The 18,195-nt window shown below is 37.9% G+C and overlaps 2 protein-coding genes across 8 annotated transcripts in view; both read left to right on the forward strand.

Annotated features, from left to right (window-relative positions):
- The first annotated feature begins 26 nt into the window (after positions 1–26).
- On the forward strand, positions 27–6,598 carry LOC112555949 (dynactin subunit 4-like). Its single transcript, XM_025224596.1, has 14 exons — positions 27–180; positions 698–768; positions 1,009–1,187; positions 1,379–1,422; positions 1,579–1,680; positions 1,861–1,925; positions 2,110–2,219; positions 2,380–2,489; positions 2,943–3,016; positions 3,483–3,537; positions 3,797–3,901; positions 4,312–4,412; positions 4,785–4,863; positions 5,217–6,598. Exons 1-14 carry the CDS (start codon positions 52–54, stop codon positions 5,358–5,360), a joined length of 1,368 nt encoding a protein of 455 aa, XP_025080381.1. The 5' UTR covers positions 27–51; the 3' UTR covers positions 5,361–6,598.
- A 445-nt stretch (positions 6,599–7,043) lies between these two features.
- Positions 7,044–18,195, forward strand: part of LOC112559222 (multidrug resistance-associated protein 1-like) — a 52,699-nt gene continuing 41,547 nt past the window's right edge. For 4 of the 7 annotated variants that reach the window (XM_025230285.1, XM_025230330.1, XM_025230319.1 and 1 more), the window contains exons 1-6: positions 7,044–7,199; positions 7,757–7,914; positions 13,744–13,919; positions 16,606–16,782; positions 17,531–17,656; positions 17,899–18,036. In XM_025230285.1, coding sequence (XP_025086070.1) covers positions 13,875–13,919; positions 16,606–16,782; positions 17,531–17,656; positions 17,899–18,036 — 486 coding nt within the window. In that variant the 5' untranslated portion in view covers positions 7,044–7,199; positions 7,757–7,914; positions 13,744–13,874. Of the gene's footprint in view, positions 7,200–7,756; positions 7,915–9,319; positions 9,462–9,789; positions 9,896–13,743; positions 13,920–16,605; positions 16,783–17,530; positions 17,657–17,898; positions 18,037–18,195 lie in introns of those variants that run through there. The other 3 variants (XM_025230292.1, XM_025230300.1, XM_025230309.1) reach the window with 3 other exon arrangements.

Genomic DNA, 18,195 nt, shown 5'->3' on the forward strand with positions numbered 1-18,195 from the left:
TTCATTCTTGTTGGCCAATGGCGTTAAAGAGTGACATCACTTAAGAAATAAATGGCGACCATGATGGAGGTCGATCTTGTTCGCTATCTGTGCTCCTGCGGCAGAAGGCACCCACAATGTCGTTTATATTTATGCAGGCATTGTCTAAAACTACGTTGCAGTGACTGTGTACAGCATGAGGTATGCTGATATAACTTATTTTTATTGTAGTTTTTACCAGACCAACTTACAATACCTATGTGCGGCAGTGCTTCATTATGACGTGCTACCGATGTCTTATTATTATTATAATACATTTATGGAGTTGGTGAAGTATTTAGATAGGTATAACAATAATGATCAGTGACATTCAATGAACAGAACACAGGTTTTATTAGTGAGTAACCATTTAGTGTTCAACAAATTCGATCAAGATACCAATAATGAATAAGCTAATCTCTGCATCCCCTGAGGTTCTCTTTTCGTCTCTTTCGTTCTTTCTGTCTGGTCTTGCTTTTACACGATCTTGCATATTTACATGACTGTATGTGTATATTTTGCAGTTCTGAGTTTAATGTTGTAGATTCCTTCGTAAAAACAAAGTATTACATGACGTGACTTTTAGTTATATAACATCATTATACTAGGCAGAAGAGGATTATTTATGATATGAATTTCTAAGTTTAATGTATAATTGTTGGTTTTAAAACTGTTTCAGGTAGATTCGCCATACTGCCCCAACTGTCTAGAAAATATGCCAGCATCTGAGGCAAGACTGAAGAAGAATAGGTGAATGCCTCTGTAGATAACTTAGAAAATATGTTAATTTAAATTTTGATAGTTTTCTTTTCCTATAGGTGAAAGTGTGTACCAGGATCTGTTGAGTGCTTCGGTTTAATGGTTTATGTTATTTAATTCTAATGCTGTTTAAAATAGTCAAGCTTTGTAAAACTGTGTTTATATTCAACAGTTATATTATTAAATATTTTCAGCAATATTAAAAGCAAAAATGTTAAAATCTGCCTTTAGATGCAGCAACTGTTTTGACTGCCCAGTTTGTGGACATACCCTAATGACTCGTGCAACAAGCCAAATGGTTACCAATCCAGAAGACCCAGGCAAATCAACACCCAAGAAGATGTATTACATGGCTTGTGGATTTTGTCGATGGACTACGCGTGATGTTGGTTTACATGACCAGAGTGTTGGTATGTGATATATCAGTTTCAAGCTTACCTACCAATCTCTTGTACAACAAGGTATTAGCGTACTTAAGTGAAAATCATTTATTCGATTGCCATGAAAGGTTATAATTTTTTTTTTTATGACTTGATTAACTTCTCTAGTATACATTTGAAAAACTATTTTTGTCAAAACTAATCTATATTGCTTTTTTCAGCTAATGGAGGTTGGCCTGAACAAGAAAATCCGAATGTTAAAAGGGTAAGAAGTCTAATTTTGTACCTGTAGTGAATAAAATTGGTGCTCAAAGCCTGATGATTTAGACAAATTTTACTCTGCTCAAAGATATTAGCTTCTACAGCAGTACTTCTTTTTCAAGAATAAATTCAGCTGTTGTATTTTTTTTAATAATTTCAGATTGGTGCTCTGCTGGAGAGTTATCGGGCTGTTGCACAGCGAGAGAAAGCTGAAAGGGAGAGGAAAAAATATGTAAAGAGGCGAAGTCACCAAACTTTCCAAGTAAGATAAAAAAAAGAAATTAGGTAGAGTTTACTCATGATGCTTCCACTTATTATGAAGAATATTTTAATCTAATGTTTACACATTTTTTCCTGTGCTATTTCTTTGCAATGATTTCAACATTTCTAGAGTTTTATAATTGTTTTTACTATAAAAAAATTCAGTTCTTTTGTTTTACAGGATAAATATGGACTAACATCAGTGGCCATGAAGTGGAAAATGCAGCCCACTCTGGCAAATCTGAGGTATGCTTTTCTTTCTTTTTTATTGATTTAAGCATTATTTAAGGTAGTTGTAATTAATTTTGAAATGCCTTTGCCATTTCTAAATTGTCATGGTTGCCTTTTGATACATTTCTTATGTGACTAACAAATTACATTATCCTGGGATTTTCCTGCTCTTGTGTCAACTTTATTTTTCTATGTGCAGCTTGAAGGAAAATCAGAAAGCACCAGAACCACCTGAAATGGTTGAGCCAGTTGTTGATTTTGATCCCCTTCCACTGGAAATTTTTACTGACCCAATATATTTAGAGCAGAGTAAGTGTCTAGAAGTGGTTTGATAAAGTGTGTAAGAGGTTACTAGATAGTGTAATGCTGGGTAGTTCACAACACATTTGTTGTCTGATTGGTCAAAGTGATAGATCCCCATTCTTACATTTAATTTTTTGTTTGTTTTTGCCTGGGGGGCTTGGTGTAGTCACTCATATCAGTCACAGACTGGCTGCCCCTGAATTCCAGTCTCCTGCAACAACAGACCTGCGTCCCATCCATAAACATCTGCTGGTCAGACGGTCACTGAGGTGCAGGGTGAGCAACAAAGTGTAGTTTGGGTTTTTTTTTTAAATTTTTGTGTTATCTTGTGTGTGTGTATGCATGCAGAACAATATTTTCCCAGACTGTCAGCCAGTCGTCATTTAAAAATTATAGAATACATAGGTTTTAGTGATGGAAGTGTTAAATTGCATGCTACTATAACCTAAATTAAGCGTAAAGAAGTAGCACTGCAAGTATCTCTTCTAATATATTCTAAAGCTATGCTTATGTATGCATACTGATTATTCTACTTATCTAGATTGCTTGTGTTTTTGTTTATGTGAATTTGTTTGTTTGTTTTCAATACACTTATACTGTATTGTCAGTATAGCTATTTGTGTTTGTTGTGGAAAGATTTAATTCTATATTCATTTTTTTATTGGCTGCATTATTGTTCTTTCTATTGATTATCAACTTTTTAAATTTTTGTTGTCTACTTTTTTTCAGGAATGTGAGCACAATCTTAGCAAACCTGATTTCAACCCATTGTCCATCAAGTTCAAAATTCAGTTAGTTGCTCTGTAAGTGAAAACATTTTCTGTTTTCTGATACTGTCCATTCAGCACATTCATGTAAATTGATGAATGGAATCTACAAAACACTTGTTTGATATTTTTCGCATTTCTCTTTGAAAAGATGGCATGCAAATTTCTGCAGGGATAATCGATGGCATTTTTAGTAAGACTGCTTGAAGTTTATATTGATGATGACAGTTACTTACATTTATATATCATTTAGCATTTGTCTTTATAAGTGCCTGGAGCGCTTGTCCCGTTCTGTTACTTTCTCTCCATTAGCTCTTTTTCTTGTCTGCCATATTTTTTTCTTTTCCTCTTCTTATCACTTGCTCAGACTCTTTTGCCATTATCCCTTCAGCACCACAGTGTGTGAGAGAGACCTTAAAATAGGTCATTTTACAAACAAAAAGTATTCATTCCTTGTGAGAAAACAGAGAACATTAATAAGAGTTTTAAGGTCAACTTGCAGGAATCATATTCCAGAATTGAGAATCCTGGCACCAGCAACTTTCACTTCAAACAAGGTAGTGTCTTTTTGTGGGGAAAAAGGAGAGTTGTTGTTTCAGTTGTAAAAAAGGGGAAGTATAAAGAAGTAGGTGCATATGTTCATGCATTTACATTTTAGAATAAATGAAGGGGAGTAAATCAGTGGGAAGATTTGTGAATAAAGATTCAAAAATATCTTAAAAATGAAGAGGATCACCATATATTGTTTTTTAAATCTTTGCCACAGCTGAGCAGCTGCACTGAAAATATTTGCTTTGCATGCTGCAATGATTGTAGGAGACTGTGGTGACATTCACTTTGAGCAATCCATCTGGATTTAGCACCGTGGTCAAGCTGCTGCCTGTGGAAGATGAAACTGATACTGACTTCATGACTGCTAAGGTCTTGTTTTATTGTGTTCATGGCTTGTATTCCTCATCAGTGTGTGAGTTTATTTAGTTTTCTAGCAGTTGTTCATGCTTTCTCAGACACATTGTTTTATCACGTTATGCAGAAAGACTTATTTTTTTGTCTTGTATTTTCTTGACAAAAAAATTATTAAACTTTGGTAACTTAAGATAGACAATGTCCTAGTTAGTAGAAGAACAGAATTATTTTTTTCTTTAAACTTTCCATTCATACTATAATCTGAACTATAAAATATTGCTAATCAAATTTTTTATTGTAATGTAGAAATGCCTCCTTTGGTATTTTGCTGAAAAAAATATGCAGATCATGCATTTAGGTGTAAATATTAAAAATAAAAATCTGCAAAGTTATTTAAAGTCTATACCTGGACATGAATTTCACAGATTGACCTTCCAAAGTCAGACTTAGTTCTGGCTGCACATGATGACACTGCAGTATATGACGATACTAGCAAGAACCAGCAAGATTTCAAGGATGATCCCAAGTATATTAAAGCTCTCACTTGCCAACTTTCATACTTTTAGATGTAGATTAAGCATTCCCTCACTTTACAAGTGGTGTGGGATATTATTCTTCTACATCTTCCATGCTAAAGCAGTTCTTTTTGTGACACATGACAATAATTATAAATATCTTGCTTTCAATTTTTAAAGAACTTTCAGAAAACATTTCTTTAATAATTTCAGTTTTTCAGGCTGAAGCTTAGAGTTTTGCTCAGTCATTAGTATCCCTTGCTGTAGCAAAGTCTTTAGCACACACCAAACAGCAGAATTTGGAAAGATTTTTCCATTTTTAATTTATAAACTTGAGCTATCAGTTTATTTTATTTTTTATATTTTAATCTGTTTTTTCACAGAGTGATTGTCTTTCGAAGAGCAAACAAGATAGGCTTTGCTGCCAAAGTGACTCCATTTGTGAGATGTGGGGATGTGAAGGTATCATATTTCTTTAACTGGTTGTTATTGCATGTATATTTCTTCTTCATTTTTTTGTTTAAATTATTGAGCTCAGATCTTTTCTTGATTCAGATATATACGTTGAGCTTTGAAGCATAAAGTTGGGTCTTATGTTAAATTTAGCTTGTTTGTTTATGGCATTGTTAACTACTGAAGCCAGTAAAGGAACTTCAAATGAATAAACATTTTTGAGAACGGAAAACCTACTTTTGTCTTCTTAGCAGAAAAGTTTTTGAAAAATTTAGCAGTCTCTGATTCTCATAGAAGCACAGTGGACACTTACCTCAGGTACCAATGTACATATTTGATTTATAAATTTTCGTCTTATGCAGGTGAGCTTTATCCTGAAGCACGAGTTCCGTAATACAGCTGTTGCTGTACAAAGCGAGGATAAAGAACCAAAACTAGTGTGGCTGGAGCATCGCTTGTTTATACAACTGGGTTCTATCCATCAACCACAAGGAGTACCAGTATAAGTTTGCCCTAAAGACTACCCAGGACAGACCATCAACATCAAAACTTGTCTGTTGGGGTTTGCTGTGACTGGCTGAATCATATACTTTGAGGGAAGTGGGGAAAAGTATTACCTATATCTGTTTATCTTAGAGCTTAGATATGCCTCATTCTGTAGAACATATCTGATTGTTGATGTCTTTTTTAAACTATAGATAAGGTAGACCGCTGAAATTGTCAGTTTCTCATTTTGCTTGAAGATGACGTTTACATTTTAGTGCATCACATTTTAGGGGGTTTTGTTTTATTTAATTTAAATGCCTACATTACAGGCACTAGTCATTGCTTTTGCCCTTATTGGGACTTTCTTGGCATTGCATGTGTTCTGTTCAAAATGATATGATACTGTGAATGATCAATGTATTATCATGCACTTCTTTCCAAACTAAAAAAAAAATAAGAAAAAAGAAAGGTAGTATTTCAGGTATGTGTGAGCATGCACTTTGTGTGTGCATGAATGTATACATGTAACTTTAATAAGTGGTTTCATAAAAAAACATGGTAGACATGCAAAATATTTGTGCAGATTACATTATTATTGATCATAAAAATAACTGAATCTTGTGTTTACCCTTCTGTGTTACAAGTGCAAAAGAAGCTTCATTTCCAACTTGCTGGCTTAAACATCGTCTTTTGAAAGCAGACTGCACAATTTAAAATTAATACATGTCCTGCCAAAGTAAATTGTATCCCATGCTTAATGTTGTTTTATGTTGTTTTTGTTCCTGCCGCCAGCAGGGTGTTTGGTTTGTGAAAGGATATTTCCTCATCAGTAAAATTGACTGTGCATACACATTCAGAAGTTTTGTACAACTGCAAGCAGAAAGTAATTCTGTGAGGACAGAGATGTCATAAATGGCTCCAGGTTGTGATCAACAATGAGCTCTCTCTGCCAGAACAAAGACTTTATAAAACCTGTGGAAAAAGTCTCAGTGATGAATGTGATGGAATACGTGGCAAAGTATACATACATGTAGATATGTTTATTGCAAATGAGATTATAGATTATTTGTGCAATTGTAACTGCTTTCTATGAAAATATAAAATGGTGGTTACCTTTTTGGCTGGTGGAAGCTGTAATATGTCTCTAAGACCTCCACATGCATTACTGGTCCCTTGGAAATCATTGGTGCTTCCAGTAACAGCAATTATTTATTTTAAACTTGTTGCTTCATTTCAAAATAAACGCTTAAGACCATCATTATCTTTCGTTTTGATGTGTATGTGGTCCATGTAAGTCAACAATCAGAGTGTACACAGATGCCACCCTGTTTACAAACAAGTTCCAAAAAGAAGTTCATAATGTGAATCTTTATTTACCATTTTATTAAAAATAATGTAATAAAAAAAAAAACATTTATTACCAAATTGGTGCAATGAATTTAAATTGACATATGAAAAAAGGATAGGAGGTTGTGTGGGGCTACTGGGGGAGAGGGTTAACAATCTCTTTATCAAATTGACCACGAACTTGTATTACTGGACTGCTTGCAGACGATTTTTTTTTTCCAATGTGAACTACTAAAACGAAGCTGGTGTATATAAAGCTTCCGGTTAAGTCACATTTATTTGTTTAGGTTCGGCGAGACTAACAGCGGAGAACTTCTCAAGAGGCTAAGCATTAGTCTCGGCAGACTGTGACCTGACGCTGTGAGGTAGGGGCGGTTGGCTTGTAGACGCAGTCGCTGCTCCGTGTGGTTGTCGCAAGGCAGTAGAAGGCGCGCAACTCCAAATTCTTACTCGTGGAAGTATTGCAAGAAATAATTTTAACTATACGGCGTCTGTTCGTAACTCGAATGTTCGTAAGTATGGTGGCGTCTGTACTTCATTGCTCTTAGTCTAATAAATTTATTGTTGAAGGAATTAAGTTATCTCTAAGCAGGTTAGAGGCTGGACCCAGTCCCATTTCCTTAAAATATGTGTGTGGTCCCTTGTTATCTTCATGACTAAGCGCAAAGACATTAACAGATTTGATATGCCACCGCACCCTCAGTTTTATCAGGACGTGAGCTAAAGAACAGCCAATGATTTGAACTTCCTTTTCTTTTATAATTCACCTTTGTTCTTCTCAAACGCATATGATGTAGATTCTGTAAGCCTCTGATGTACTATTGTTAGTGAGTTTTATGATTGACGCGGGGTCCGAGGACTCAGATATTCAGTACTTGTCATCGAAATAGCGAGGATTGTTCTTAGTTAAGGTCTCATTTCTTTCTCTGCGTGTGTTGACTGAATGCTTTGCTATGAGCTTAAAGGACTAAGGTGCGTGTTTTGTCTAATGATTAGGTAAAGCTTGATGAAAGATACCATTTCCTCCATTTTTTAATTTTTATTATTATCATCATTTTTATTAAATCAGGACGAATACACTCACCTCTCCGCCCTCGAGACACACGACTACAAACATCACCTGGCGCAGGAAAAATTGTGACCACGCCTGAACGTTGATGTGATAAACATGTCTCCCCAGCTCTCTCGATCGTTGGATAAAACCTTCACAACGTAAATGTCTCCATGGTAATGTATGTAGGCGTGTATTTCGAGAGCAGAAAGGGGGTAGTCACCTAGCTTTGGGTAATATTTATTTTCTGCTACACCCCCAACACACACACCTGCCTTCCCGTTTAAACTGGGATCTATATATAGAAAAAAAGCCTGTGTTTAAAATTATTCTATATTTGATATAATCCTGCAATTGTGACACACGAGTTTGATCTCTTTCTATGTATGTAAGTGTGTACCTCGAAAACAGAAGATATTCTCTCCGATTTGAGGAAATACTATCTTGCGATGAATTTTACCCAGCCACTGAAAAACTTACCCCTCAATTAAAGCCTTCAATACATGTTCATACTATTTAGGCCTCCTTTTTGTGTTTTTTAACACCAGGCACATTGCGTTGCTATCAGTTGATGTTATTGAGATACAAAATCCTGACTTCTTTAGAAATAAGCACCAAAGCATACTAACATGATATCAGGGGGTCTTCATGAAAGTGTAGAAGGTCTGCCGTGCATGTCAGCACGAACGCCTCTTTTATTTGACGCATTCCTTCCTGGTTGAACGAGGGACATACATGTTTTAGAAGGAGCATGTCAGCACAAGATAATTTTAACTTTTGACCGCTGAATCAAGCAGCACCCGGATGTAACTGTTTAGTCATTTAAATTATTGGTGTTTGGGTTGTTTTTGTTTTTTTTTAAATCGTGGAGTAAGAAAGTATAAGGGATGGAGCATTGGATTTCTCCGTTGTTGGATCTTACCTGTGTCTGTATGCGTGGTTGTGTGATTGGTTTTTAATTAAGCTATGGTGTGATATAGACATAAAAAGGCTTCTATCCTAGGTCTGCTTGCTCGTGATGTTTTATTTAGAATTGTCCTAAGATAAAGATTGCGAGTATCAATACAGTGAGGATCGGCTGTACTGGGTTCAGATCTCATCTAGAGCTGCTTTTTCTCCGATCCACCTTCCCCAACAACAATCAAGCCTACGACTCTTTCTTACACAAATGCACGCTGCGTAACTTCAACAATTCACGCATGGAACAGCAATAAAAGTTATTTTACCGCCAACCGTTATACCCTTCACACTTACTATATTGGGAAAAATATAAGAACCTGCTATCCGAACTAGGCTAAAAGTTACTGAGACACCACAATCAACCATCCTTCGTGCCTTCTCACAACTACACCCTAAATCTGCAAAGACATTACTGCAAACATAGGCTAGTGACTATGAGTGTTCATGCACGCACTCACGCGCACACACACACACAATCCTAGTGTTTGTCTGCTCACACCCACCCATTCACTCTCAAGTGGCTGTAAGTACTTGTAGAAAGGACAAGACAACACGTCATAGCACTTCACTTGATGATCAATGCCGGATTTAATTTCATCGCTCTGTTTATTAGGCTTGTCCTCTGTCTTTTTTCTTTATTCTTTGACTTGACACTCACAATTAAGGGGTTGTACATCACAGCCCGAGTCACACCGACACACGCTCATGTGCAGGGTGTCAGAGACAGATGCTGTCAGTGGTGGAGTTGTGAGCTTATCAAAGTGTGAGTAAGGCCAATATTTCTTTTTCTATACGATGAAAGATGTAAATAAGCTCATTCTTTGCTTGATTCCGGAAGCCCATATGTTCTATAACGAGAAAGCCTGAAGAAACACTCTTATCAAGAGCAAAACCCACTAAAAACAGTTCGAACTTCCCGTTAAAGGTAACCTAGTTCGGCACTCTGACATCTGTGTTGATTGATACTGTCGCAGGGTTAGCACACCCTCCTGAAAACTACTCATCACTTTTCACCTCCCCGCTTCATCTCCAGCCTGCATTCAGATTTTGTTACAACTTAAGTATCAAGCGTAACCCTCCTCTCGATCGAGTTTCCCCTTTCCCTTCCAGGTACCTTGGGGTCACAGGCTATAAATGTGGGACCTCACAATCAAAGTATCGTACAGGTGTCAAGAAGGTGTCCGAGACAGGGATGCTGTAAGTGTAGGGTATTATTTATTATAATTTTCATCCGCTATAAAAGATGAAATGTATTCACACCGCAGTAAAACCAACATGAAACAGTGCAGAGTGTGTGGATTTTGTGTTCGCTAGGATCATCTAAATTTTTTTTTTTTTTTTTAACTTCAGAGACTTTAAACTTCAGCTGCCAGACTGGTAATCATGAGAAACCTTTATCCAAGACGTTGTTTGTACTGTCTATACGTGTAGAGTTCAAACTGTCGTTGATGTGACATTTCTTTCGCAAAATTATATCCCTCTCATAGTCTTTCAGTCTATTCACGACTTCGTCAACACCAGTTCTCCATTTTGGCTAACGAGCCTTTTCCCAGAATTGTGGAATTCCTTCTCCATTAATCTGCATCACTGATGGTTGCCTCCGACTCTGTGTGTGTGGTGAGCTTTGCTTTAGCTGAAGTAAGTTCTGTCATCATCATCGTCGTCGTTATAGTCATCATCATCTCTGCGCTGTTTCATGATAGTTTTAGAAATATGCAAACTTATACGTTGTGAATACGATCAAATATAGTAATATTAGTGTTCAGTATCTTTGGTATAATTCCCCTTTCATAGCGGATGGAAGTTGCAGTTAGATATAAGCCAAGCAGATGAAACACGCCCTTTTGACATGTATTACGAATGATGCCTCAGCACTATTTGACGTGTACCGGTGAAACTGGAAATATTTGAACTGGCGAACCTCTGTCAGATTTTTAGCGCAGTCATTGTGTTTAAGTTTAGGTGAAGATTAAGGGGAGTGATAAGGCCGCTAGTTGCGAGACCTACTGAGCGGGGTGCAGAATAGGTCCGACTGGCGCACCTTCACTATTACTGCGTCTCCAACCAAAAAATCATTACAGAGAAAGCAAATTAAAGGTCGTCCCCTGTAACCTTTTGTAGGTCAATGGGATGAGGTGTTAGAAACCTCACTTTTCTCGGGGCCAGCTTTATGTGAGGGCGGCACCCATCTCTCTCGTTGCCTTACCTTCCTCTATGACAGGGGTGGGAAACCTTTTTCCCCCCAAGGGCCATTTTGATATTTATAACACTAATTAGCTTGCTCTATTTTGTCAAGTTGTAGACCATAAATAATCCATTTCCAGCTGCCTTCCGACACTAGTCGTGTTCAGCATGACAAGAACATCATAGCGCTGACTACACCTCCTTCCCTAGCCGCGCTACGTACCCCGCCAGACACCTAACTAATATATAACAACACCACCAGGACTTAGAAATGTAGAATAATACACCGTAGACTTGAAACTCGACTGATCTATGGTTCATGGTTTTGTGTTTTTCATAAATAACAAAAAAATACACTAAAGACAGAATGACCCCTTTCACAGCCGCGGTTTTCGGGTACACCAGCCTCCCTGTCCCTCCCACTCGTCAGGCCTGCGTGACAACATGATGTAGCTTGCTTTCTTCCACTTATCATTAAAGGAAGTAAAGTTTAGTTTAATCTTTGTTACTCCTCGAGGTGCATAGGGCCTCAACAACACCTCGCCAGCGGACCAAGTTTAGGGCAGACCCTCCCCCCTTCAGTTGGGCCCATGTGGATCCCACGTCCTTTGCCTCGCTCTCTACTGTTCTTTTTCAACTCTGCTGTGGTCTACCAACTCTCCTCTTCCCATGAGGATTACAGTCAAGTGCCTGCCTGGCAATGGTGTCAGCTGGTTTGCGCAGGGTGTGTCCTATCTAGCCCCATTTGCGCTTTTTGATGTCTTGGCTAGTGGCATTCTGGTTGGTTCTTTTCCACAGGCTGCTGTTCGAGATCTTTTCATGCCATCATCTTCCCAGAATATGGCGTTGGTAAAGTTCTGGAGCTTGTTGTTGATAGTGCTTGTCACTCTCCAAGTTTCAGAACTATACAGCAGGACTGCCTTCACATTGGTGTTGAAGATGCGGGTCTTACTGCGGAGGCATTTTGCTCGGGAGTTCCAGATAGGGAGTAGGCGGACAGCAGCATGATCCCCCGCCAATTGTTTCACTGAGAGAGGTCTCCTTTCTTCGGTAACTTGACCAAGTGGGCTGGTTTCCAGTTTGTTGGTACTAGCTCTTTTTCCTAGATCTTGTGTAAGAGGTGCTGTAAAATTTTTGCTGTTTGTTTCTGGGTCTGCTTTTAATGTTTCTGGGAGTATGCCATCCAGGCCTGCTGCTTTGCCACTTTTCATGCTTTTGATAGCTTTGATGATTTCTGTCTTAGTGGGAGGACAGGTGTTGACGTGAAGTTGTTCAGTGTTCAGCTGATGGTGGTATGTCAGGTAAAGATGATGGACGAGGTCGGCAAGCTGACTTCCTTAAGGCTTTCACTAGCACGCGTCATATTAAAGCTCTTCTATAGAAGAAGCTTCCCGACCAGGCTCTTGTTGTGGTACTGTTACGGTTTCTGTAACTTTTTTTTTATTAATATGAGTGGGTTGTTAGCCCAAAGCAAAGCCCCCAACCTGGCCTCTCCCCTGAGATCTGTTCGGCTTGGCTTAACCTGCCAGTAACGCAAGGTTCCTGCCGACATAGCTCTGTAGATCGGCAAGGCGCTCAAGCCACCACACCTCTACAAGGTAAGTTGCACCAACTGGTGGTGGAAAGGAAGTAAAGACGTTACTGTAATGATATTCCATTATCAAACGAGTCTACTCTCATCATGCCACACAGAATTACCCAAACTTTCTTTGTGTGCTACTCTTTTTGAAAAATGGATATAGTGCAATACGTAACGTCTTTTAAGCATTAATTGACATTCAGTTTGTCAAATAGAATCAGACAGGCAGTCAGGCAGATATCAATTCTTTAGCGGCTGTCTCCTCTCCCCAGATCATTATATTCTCAATGTGATGTATGTAAATTCGTATTGATAATTATTCTTTGAAAACAAATTAATGAACCTTTAATATAAACAACGAAAACCCCAGATTATTTCATGGCATGGTGACCATCGATCTGCTGTCATGCCGTGCCCTGTAGTTCACCTCACTGTCCAATTCTTGTTTCTTGCATTGATGCTTAGTGCTACCGCTCGTTAATCTTTATATTATTATTAATATGAATGACTCTACTTTTCGTCTGCATACCTTCCTGGGCGACGGCTGTTGCGACTCAGAGGTCTGTAAAGTGTGAGTGTGTAATAGATGGGAGGAGACACAACGCGAGGTATTAGACTAAATAGCTTACCCAACGGGCAACGGGTATAAGAGCTAGAATATTTTAGTGGGAAATTATACTTGGCAAACTTTCCTCGATCTGTACATGTTGTTCTAGGAAAGGAACGGACTGATTGGCTGCAAACGGGTGTCACATAGTGATACAGAGAATGTTCCGAGACGAGATCTGAACCCTGATTGAGTTTATGTCTGCAGTGGTATCAAGCGAGTATTCTAACACTACACCATGGAAGTCTATAGGTGGACTGCTGTCTGTCTGCCAAGACCAAAGCTTAACCTTTTGCGAAGTTCTCCGCTGTTCTCGGCGAGCCTAAACAAATAATGTGAACAAATCGGAAGCTTTGTAGTAGCATGCTTCGTTTTAGTAGTTAATCTGAAATATGAATAAACCGGAAGCTTTGTAGCATCTTGCCTCGTTTTAGTAGTTAGCTGGAAAAATTTGTCTGCCAGATGTCCAGTAATACAAGTTCGTGACTACGCTGGGCCTGATGCCGATCCAGCACGTACTGCCCCGTTGGTGTACAAACTGTACATATAACAATTTAAAACTGCATCACACGGTGTGCGACCTTGTATATTTTAAAAAACTGTATATCAAACCTTTTTTGATACTTTTATTTTTAGAGTTGGATTAATGACAAGACAGAACTCATTATCTTTCAGCAAATGTTCTGTTGTCCTTCTCGTGAATATCGCTGCGTCATCGGTGTTTACACAAGGGAGGCCACTGGAGATAGAGGCTCGTGCAGTGATTTCATAAGCGTGGTCACACGAGTGACAACCCCTTTCAAAGAATGGCGGTCGGCGACGGGGATGGCTTCTGTGGATCCCCGTTTTGGGTAAGACCTTTTTGTTTTCATGTACAATTTTATGATATAATGTCATATCATAGCTAAAGCAAGTAGTTGAACGAAAGCATTTAGGGAATGGATTGATTTTGTCCTGCTGTTTATTGTCAGCGTCCACTCATTGATTTTTCCCATCTGATTCATGAACAAAACTATAGTCGCCAATCGCTCTAGCTCTCGGCCCATTTACTAGATGATGTAACAATTTGGCAGTGCCAAGGGAGTATCAGGAGTACAAGGACTACAGGAGTACAAGCTGTTAACTCCATTATTTTCTTCTCATCAGATCGCTAATTTGTAAGCACACTTGACGTGCGTCTAGTGCACGCCTGTAGATATTTTTAGAGTACATTTTGGGTACATTGTTTTTAATCTTATACGTGCTCAGAAAATCGTGTTATCACTCATCGCACCCAAAATTTCAATAAAACTATGCTGAACTGAGTAAACGCACACGTATATACCCAGGTATGAAGGGCATATCTTTGTCTCTTAAAAGGGACATAAAGTTAAATTGAGTGAATACTGTGCGCGCGTGTGAGAGAGATAAAAAGAAAGGAAGCAATTCTCTGTCCTGTCCTACAAAATATTAGAATCTCAAAATTTTGTAGTCTGTAATCTGTGTCAGAATGAATTAGTTTCACTATTAAATAGATAAAGGCTAAAAACTCATTGCATCTATTTTCTATCATATCAGATCATTAATTTGTAAGCCCAGGATACTCTTCATACGGTACTTCTTTCCGATTGTTTAAAAGTACATTTGGGGTACATTCTTTTTATTAGGTTATTATGCACAAGAGAGTGAGAGGAAGTGTTTGTGTGAGCAGTTCTATTTCCTCTCCTGCAAAGTTTTAAAATCACAAAATGTAGTCTCTTAATCCATTAATAATATTTATAAACAACAAACTAAATGTGAAGCTTATTTCAAAGTCTCTCATAAATCTCATATCTTCAGTTATCTAATTGTCTCGGTATCACTGATCGCCTTTAAAAATAAAGTAAGGATATAAATATGTCAGGATGTAATGTGCTGCATAATTTTTTTTTTCTTTAACACCTTGCATGGCTACAAATGTTAATGCCTTCTTGCACATAAATGTTCAGAGAGCAATAGTTTAATGGGATTTTAATGGGATTCAGGGTGAAACAGATTTATTTATTTTATCTGTTTATTTATTTACAAGTTCTTGTTTCTTTTGCGTAAAGTGGGCAGTAAAAGCACCATTTATTTTCATATGAAGGTGGCTTTGGGAATATTATTGGGGTATGAGGACTAGATCAACATGAATGCAAACTGTTGAAGATGAAGCATAAAGATACAAGTTATGGTTTTCATTCATAGATACCATACATACAAGTGTATCTATCAGCCAGGTGTGCTGATAGAGAGACAGTGTGGAATTATAAACAGTACTGTAGCATTTAAGCAACCTTATCTTCAGGAAGGTTCGCAGGCAGGTCGTCATCTCCTTGTCAGACTTGGTTTGCTGACTGGAAGACCAAAGGTCATTTAGCCCATAGTCTGTCAGGCAATTCGAAGTGACCTATTTTTTGGAGAAATATGTATACCTCATGCATTGTTAGAAATTCTAATGTGTTGTGCCTAATAGTCTGTCAGAATTAAATGCTGTTTATTCATTACTCATCAATGTAAGATTGATGGGAACAAATATTTTGTTATTTTTAATGATCCACATCAGAAATAGTGTTGTGTTTATTAAGTTGCAGAAGATTCGTAAGCATTCTAAATTAATGGTGACTTGACTTGAATCGTGTATACCTGTGAAGTTATATCAGTTTCTGTGTTCATTGTATTACCTGTGTTATGGATAAGTTGTATGTGTGAATATGGGATTCTTACTATGCTACCCCAACACCATAATGTGCAATGCAATTGGACTGGAATAAAATCAGCGTTTAGAGTTGAATTACAAACATAACAAGCATATGGCATGCTTTTGTGACTATAAGTAAGCATTTCTGCTACAGCTACCCACTTTCAAGAGGATCACCACAGCTACAGGTCAAGTGGGAAACTTAAAGAGATGGCATTCTCAGTTTATTTACAAATCATTTTCATAGGTCTTGAAGATCTTTCTGAATGTACAGATTCCCTTTAAAATGGTGTTTTATAGTCATAAATAAATGTTACTATAAATTTATATCTGGAGCAAGCTGGGCTACCTGTGGGGTCAAGCTGCCAGTATCTATAATTGTGGAGACTAGATGAGATCAGCTGCAGCAAGGGTGTGCCGATGGGGCCAGTGTTGTGCACCTGGAGATCTGTCAGTGGTTGCCCAGTTCATTCTTTCATGTTTGTCTTGATGTTGTCATCCCCTGACAAGCCCCTGAAGGACTGTCTTTGGTAGTGTGTCATGTCTGAACCAAGCCAGTTTGTGTAGTTTGATGGTGTCTAGCAATGGTTGCTTCAGGCTTCCATTGCAAACGAACTCGTTTGTTATGTTCCTTGCACAAAATTTGGAACAACTTCCATTAAATGCCTGGATTAGCCACTCCAACTCAGCAGGATCCACATTGTACAGCTATGCAGCAGAATGGAAACAACAATGGACTTGTACAGTCATATGATTTGTGACGTAACTTATGTTTTTGCTTTCTGATACACATAGTCTATACTCTACAAGCTGCTCATGCTCTTTTTTGGGGGTTTCAGGATGAGGAAGTATCATGGAACACAACAAATCCTGACTTCACACCATGTTTTCAGAAGACAGTTCTCATGTGGGTGCCATTGGTTTTTCTGTTGCTTATGACCCCCTACCAATTATATACACTGTGGCACCTGAAAGATCGGGTCATCAAGTGGAACATGCTCAGCAGTGGCAAAATTGTAAGAAATTATGAGGTTCTTTTTCAGAACTTGTTTGGTGAAAGTTTTTATGAAAGTAGCATCTTTATACATGCAAGAAAATTGTTTTGATCCTGTTGCAGCAGATTTTTTGAAACATTTTTTTTTTTTTTGCTGTACTTTCTACCTTCCTGTGGTACTGCAGTTCTTCCCATCTTATTTAAAGCATAACTTGTCAAGATGATGGAAATGTGAGATTTTATATCTCAGAAAATCTTTATAACTGATTTCTAATTTCTCGCTCTGGCAGACATCTTTAAGGTGAATTTTCTAGACCAGAAATGTCATGAACTTCTTTTATGGAGATGATTTTTTTTTTCATTGGAATTGTGAAGAGTGTCATGGTATATAGGCACAGTTTTAAGGGAGGGCTTCTCTGGGGTTATTTAAACACTTGGCTGAAATTCGGCATGTGGATTTAGTATTAATTAATTTTTGGGAGATCTAGAATGAGATAAAAGGCATCAAGAAAAATGTTTAATTATTGATTAGGAGGAATGTTGATGTACTGCCTAAAATTTTTTTAAAAAGCCTAGTTTATTGGAGTTTTCTTTATAAAATTAAAGTATAGAGGCTTTTCTATGTTTTTATATATATGCATTTACATCTATATATGCACGAACAAATTGATGTTCAATTCTCATTTACACTCACGCTCTCATGGGCCAGGGAGGGAAGGGGTGGGGGTTGTTGCATTTTTTTAAAGTTCCTTTGTGTTTCCTCTTCACAGGTATTGGCAGGATTTATTGGAGTGTTAATGGCTATACTGTGTGTGGCAAGTGTCGTGGAACGAACCCAGGGAAAGGACACCCCTCCAGTAAATTTTGTTTCCCCACTACTTGTAGTTCTTGCTATGGTAAGTTATTACCTTCTATCTATCAATGTTCATGGTCTTATTTAAGAATAAGAATGCAATTTTTAGAGCACTTTTCCCTAGTGCATGGTTAAGTAAGAAAGTAGAGAGGCTGTCTCTTCTTTTGTGTTCTTTTTTGATAAAGATAAAATTTGTTAAAGTTAGGTAGTCTGCATTATCTTTCCTATTTGTTCTACGTCAAACTCGTTTATGTTATGCTCTTGTGTGTACCATATCTTTTGCAGTTCATTGTGGCATTTTTTGTCTACCTTGAGAGAAGGAAAGGGATTCGTACCTCTGGTGTACTTTTGCTCTTCTGGCTGTTGTCAGTCATTATGGGTGTGATCGTGTTGCGCTCTAAAATATATGTGGCTGTTATACAGGTAGGTTTCTGATAACCAGATTTTGAGACCTTTATGCTGTTGAAACTGTCAGTGGTTTCATGATCATTTTTAATTGCATATATTTGCATACATTGTGTTTAAGTGCTTTTGAATGGGTGTGGGCACATCCACATATAACTGTGTCGCCTACCACAAAGC

The sequence above is a fragment of the Pomacea canaliculata genome, linkage group LG1 (genome assembly GCF_003073045.1).
Source record: "Pomacea canaliculata isolate SZHN2017 linkage group LG1, ASM307304v1, whole genome shotgun sequence".
In the NCBI taxonomy this organism is placed as follows: domain Eukaryota; kingdom Metazoa; phylum Mollusca; class Gastropoda; order Architaenioglossa; family Ampullariidae; genus Pomacea; species Pomacea canaliculata.

Excerpts from the sequence above, each read along its gene's own strand:
- LOC112555949 (XM_025224596.1), top strand. The coding sequence starts at position 52 with ATGGCGACCATGATGGAGGTCGATCTTGTTCGCTATCTGTGCTCCTGC. Across the intron at positions 3,017-3,482 it reads AAAATTCAGTTAGTTGCTCT|GAATCATATTCCAGAATTGA; the intron begins GTAAGTGAAAAC and ends GTCAACTTGCAG. Across the intron at positions 3,902-4,311 it reads CTGACTTCATGACTGCTAAG|ATTGACCTTCCAAAGTCAGA; the intron begins GTCTTGTTTTAT and ends TGAATTTCACAG.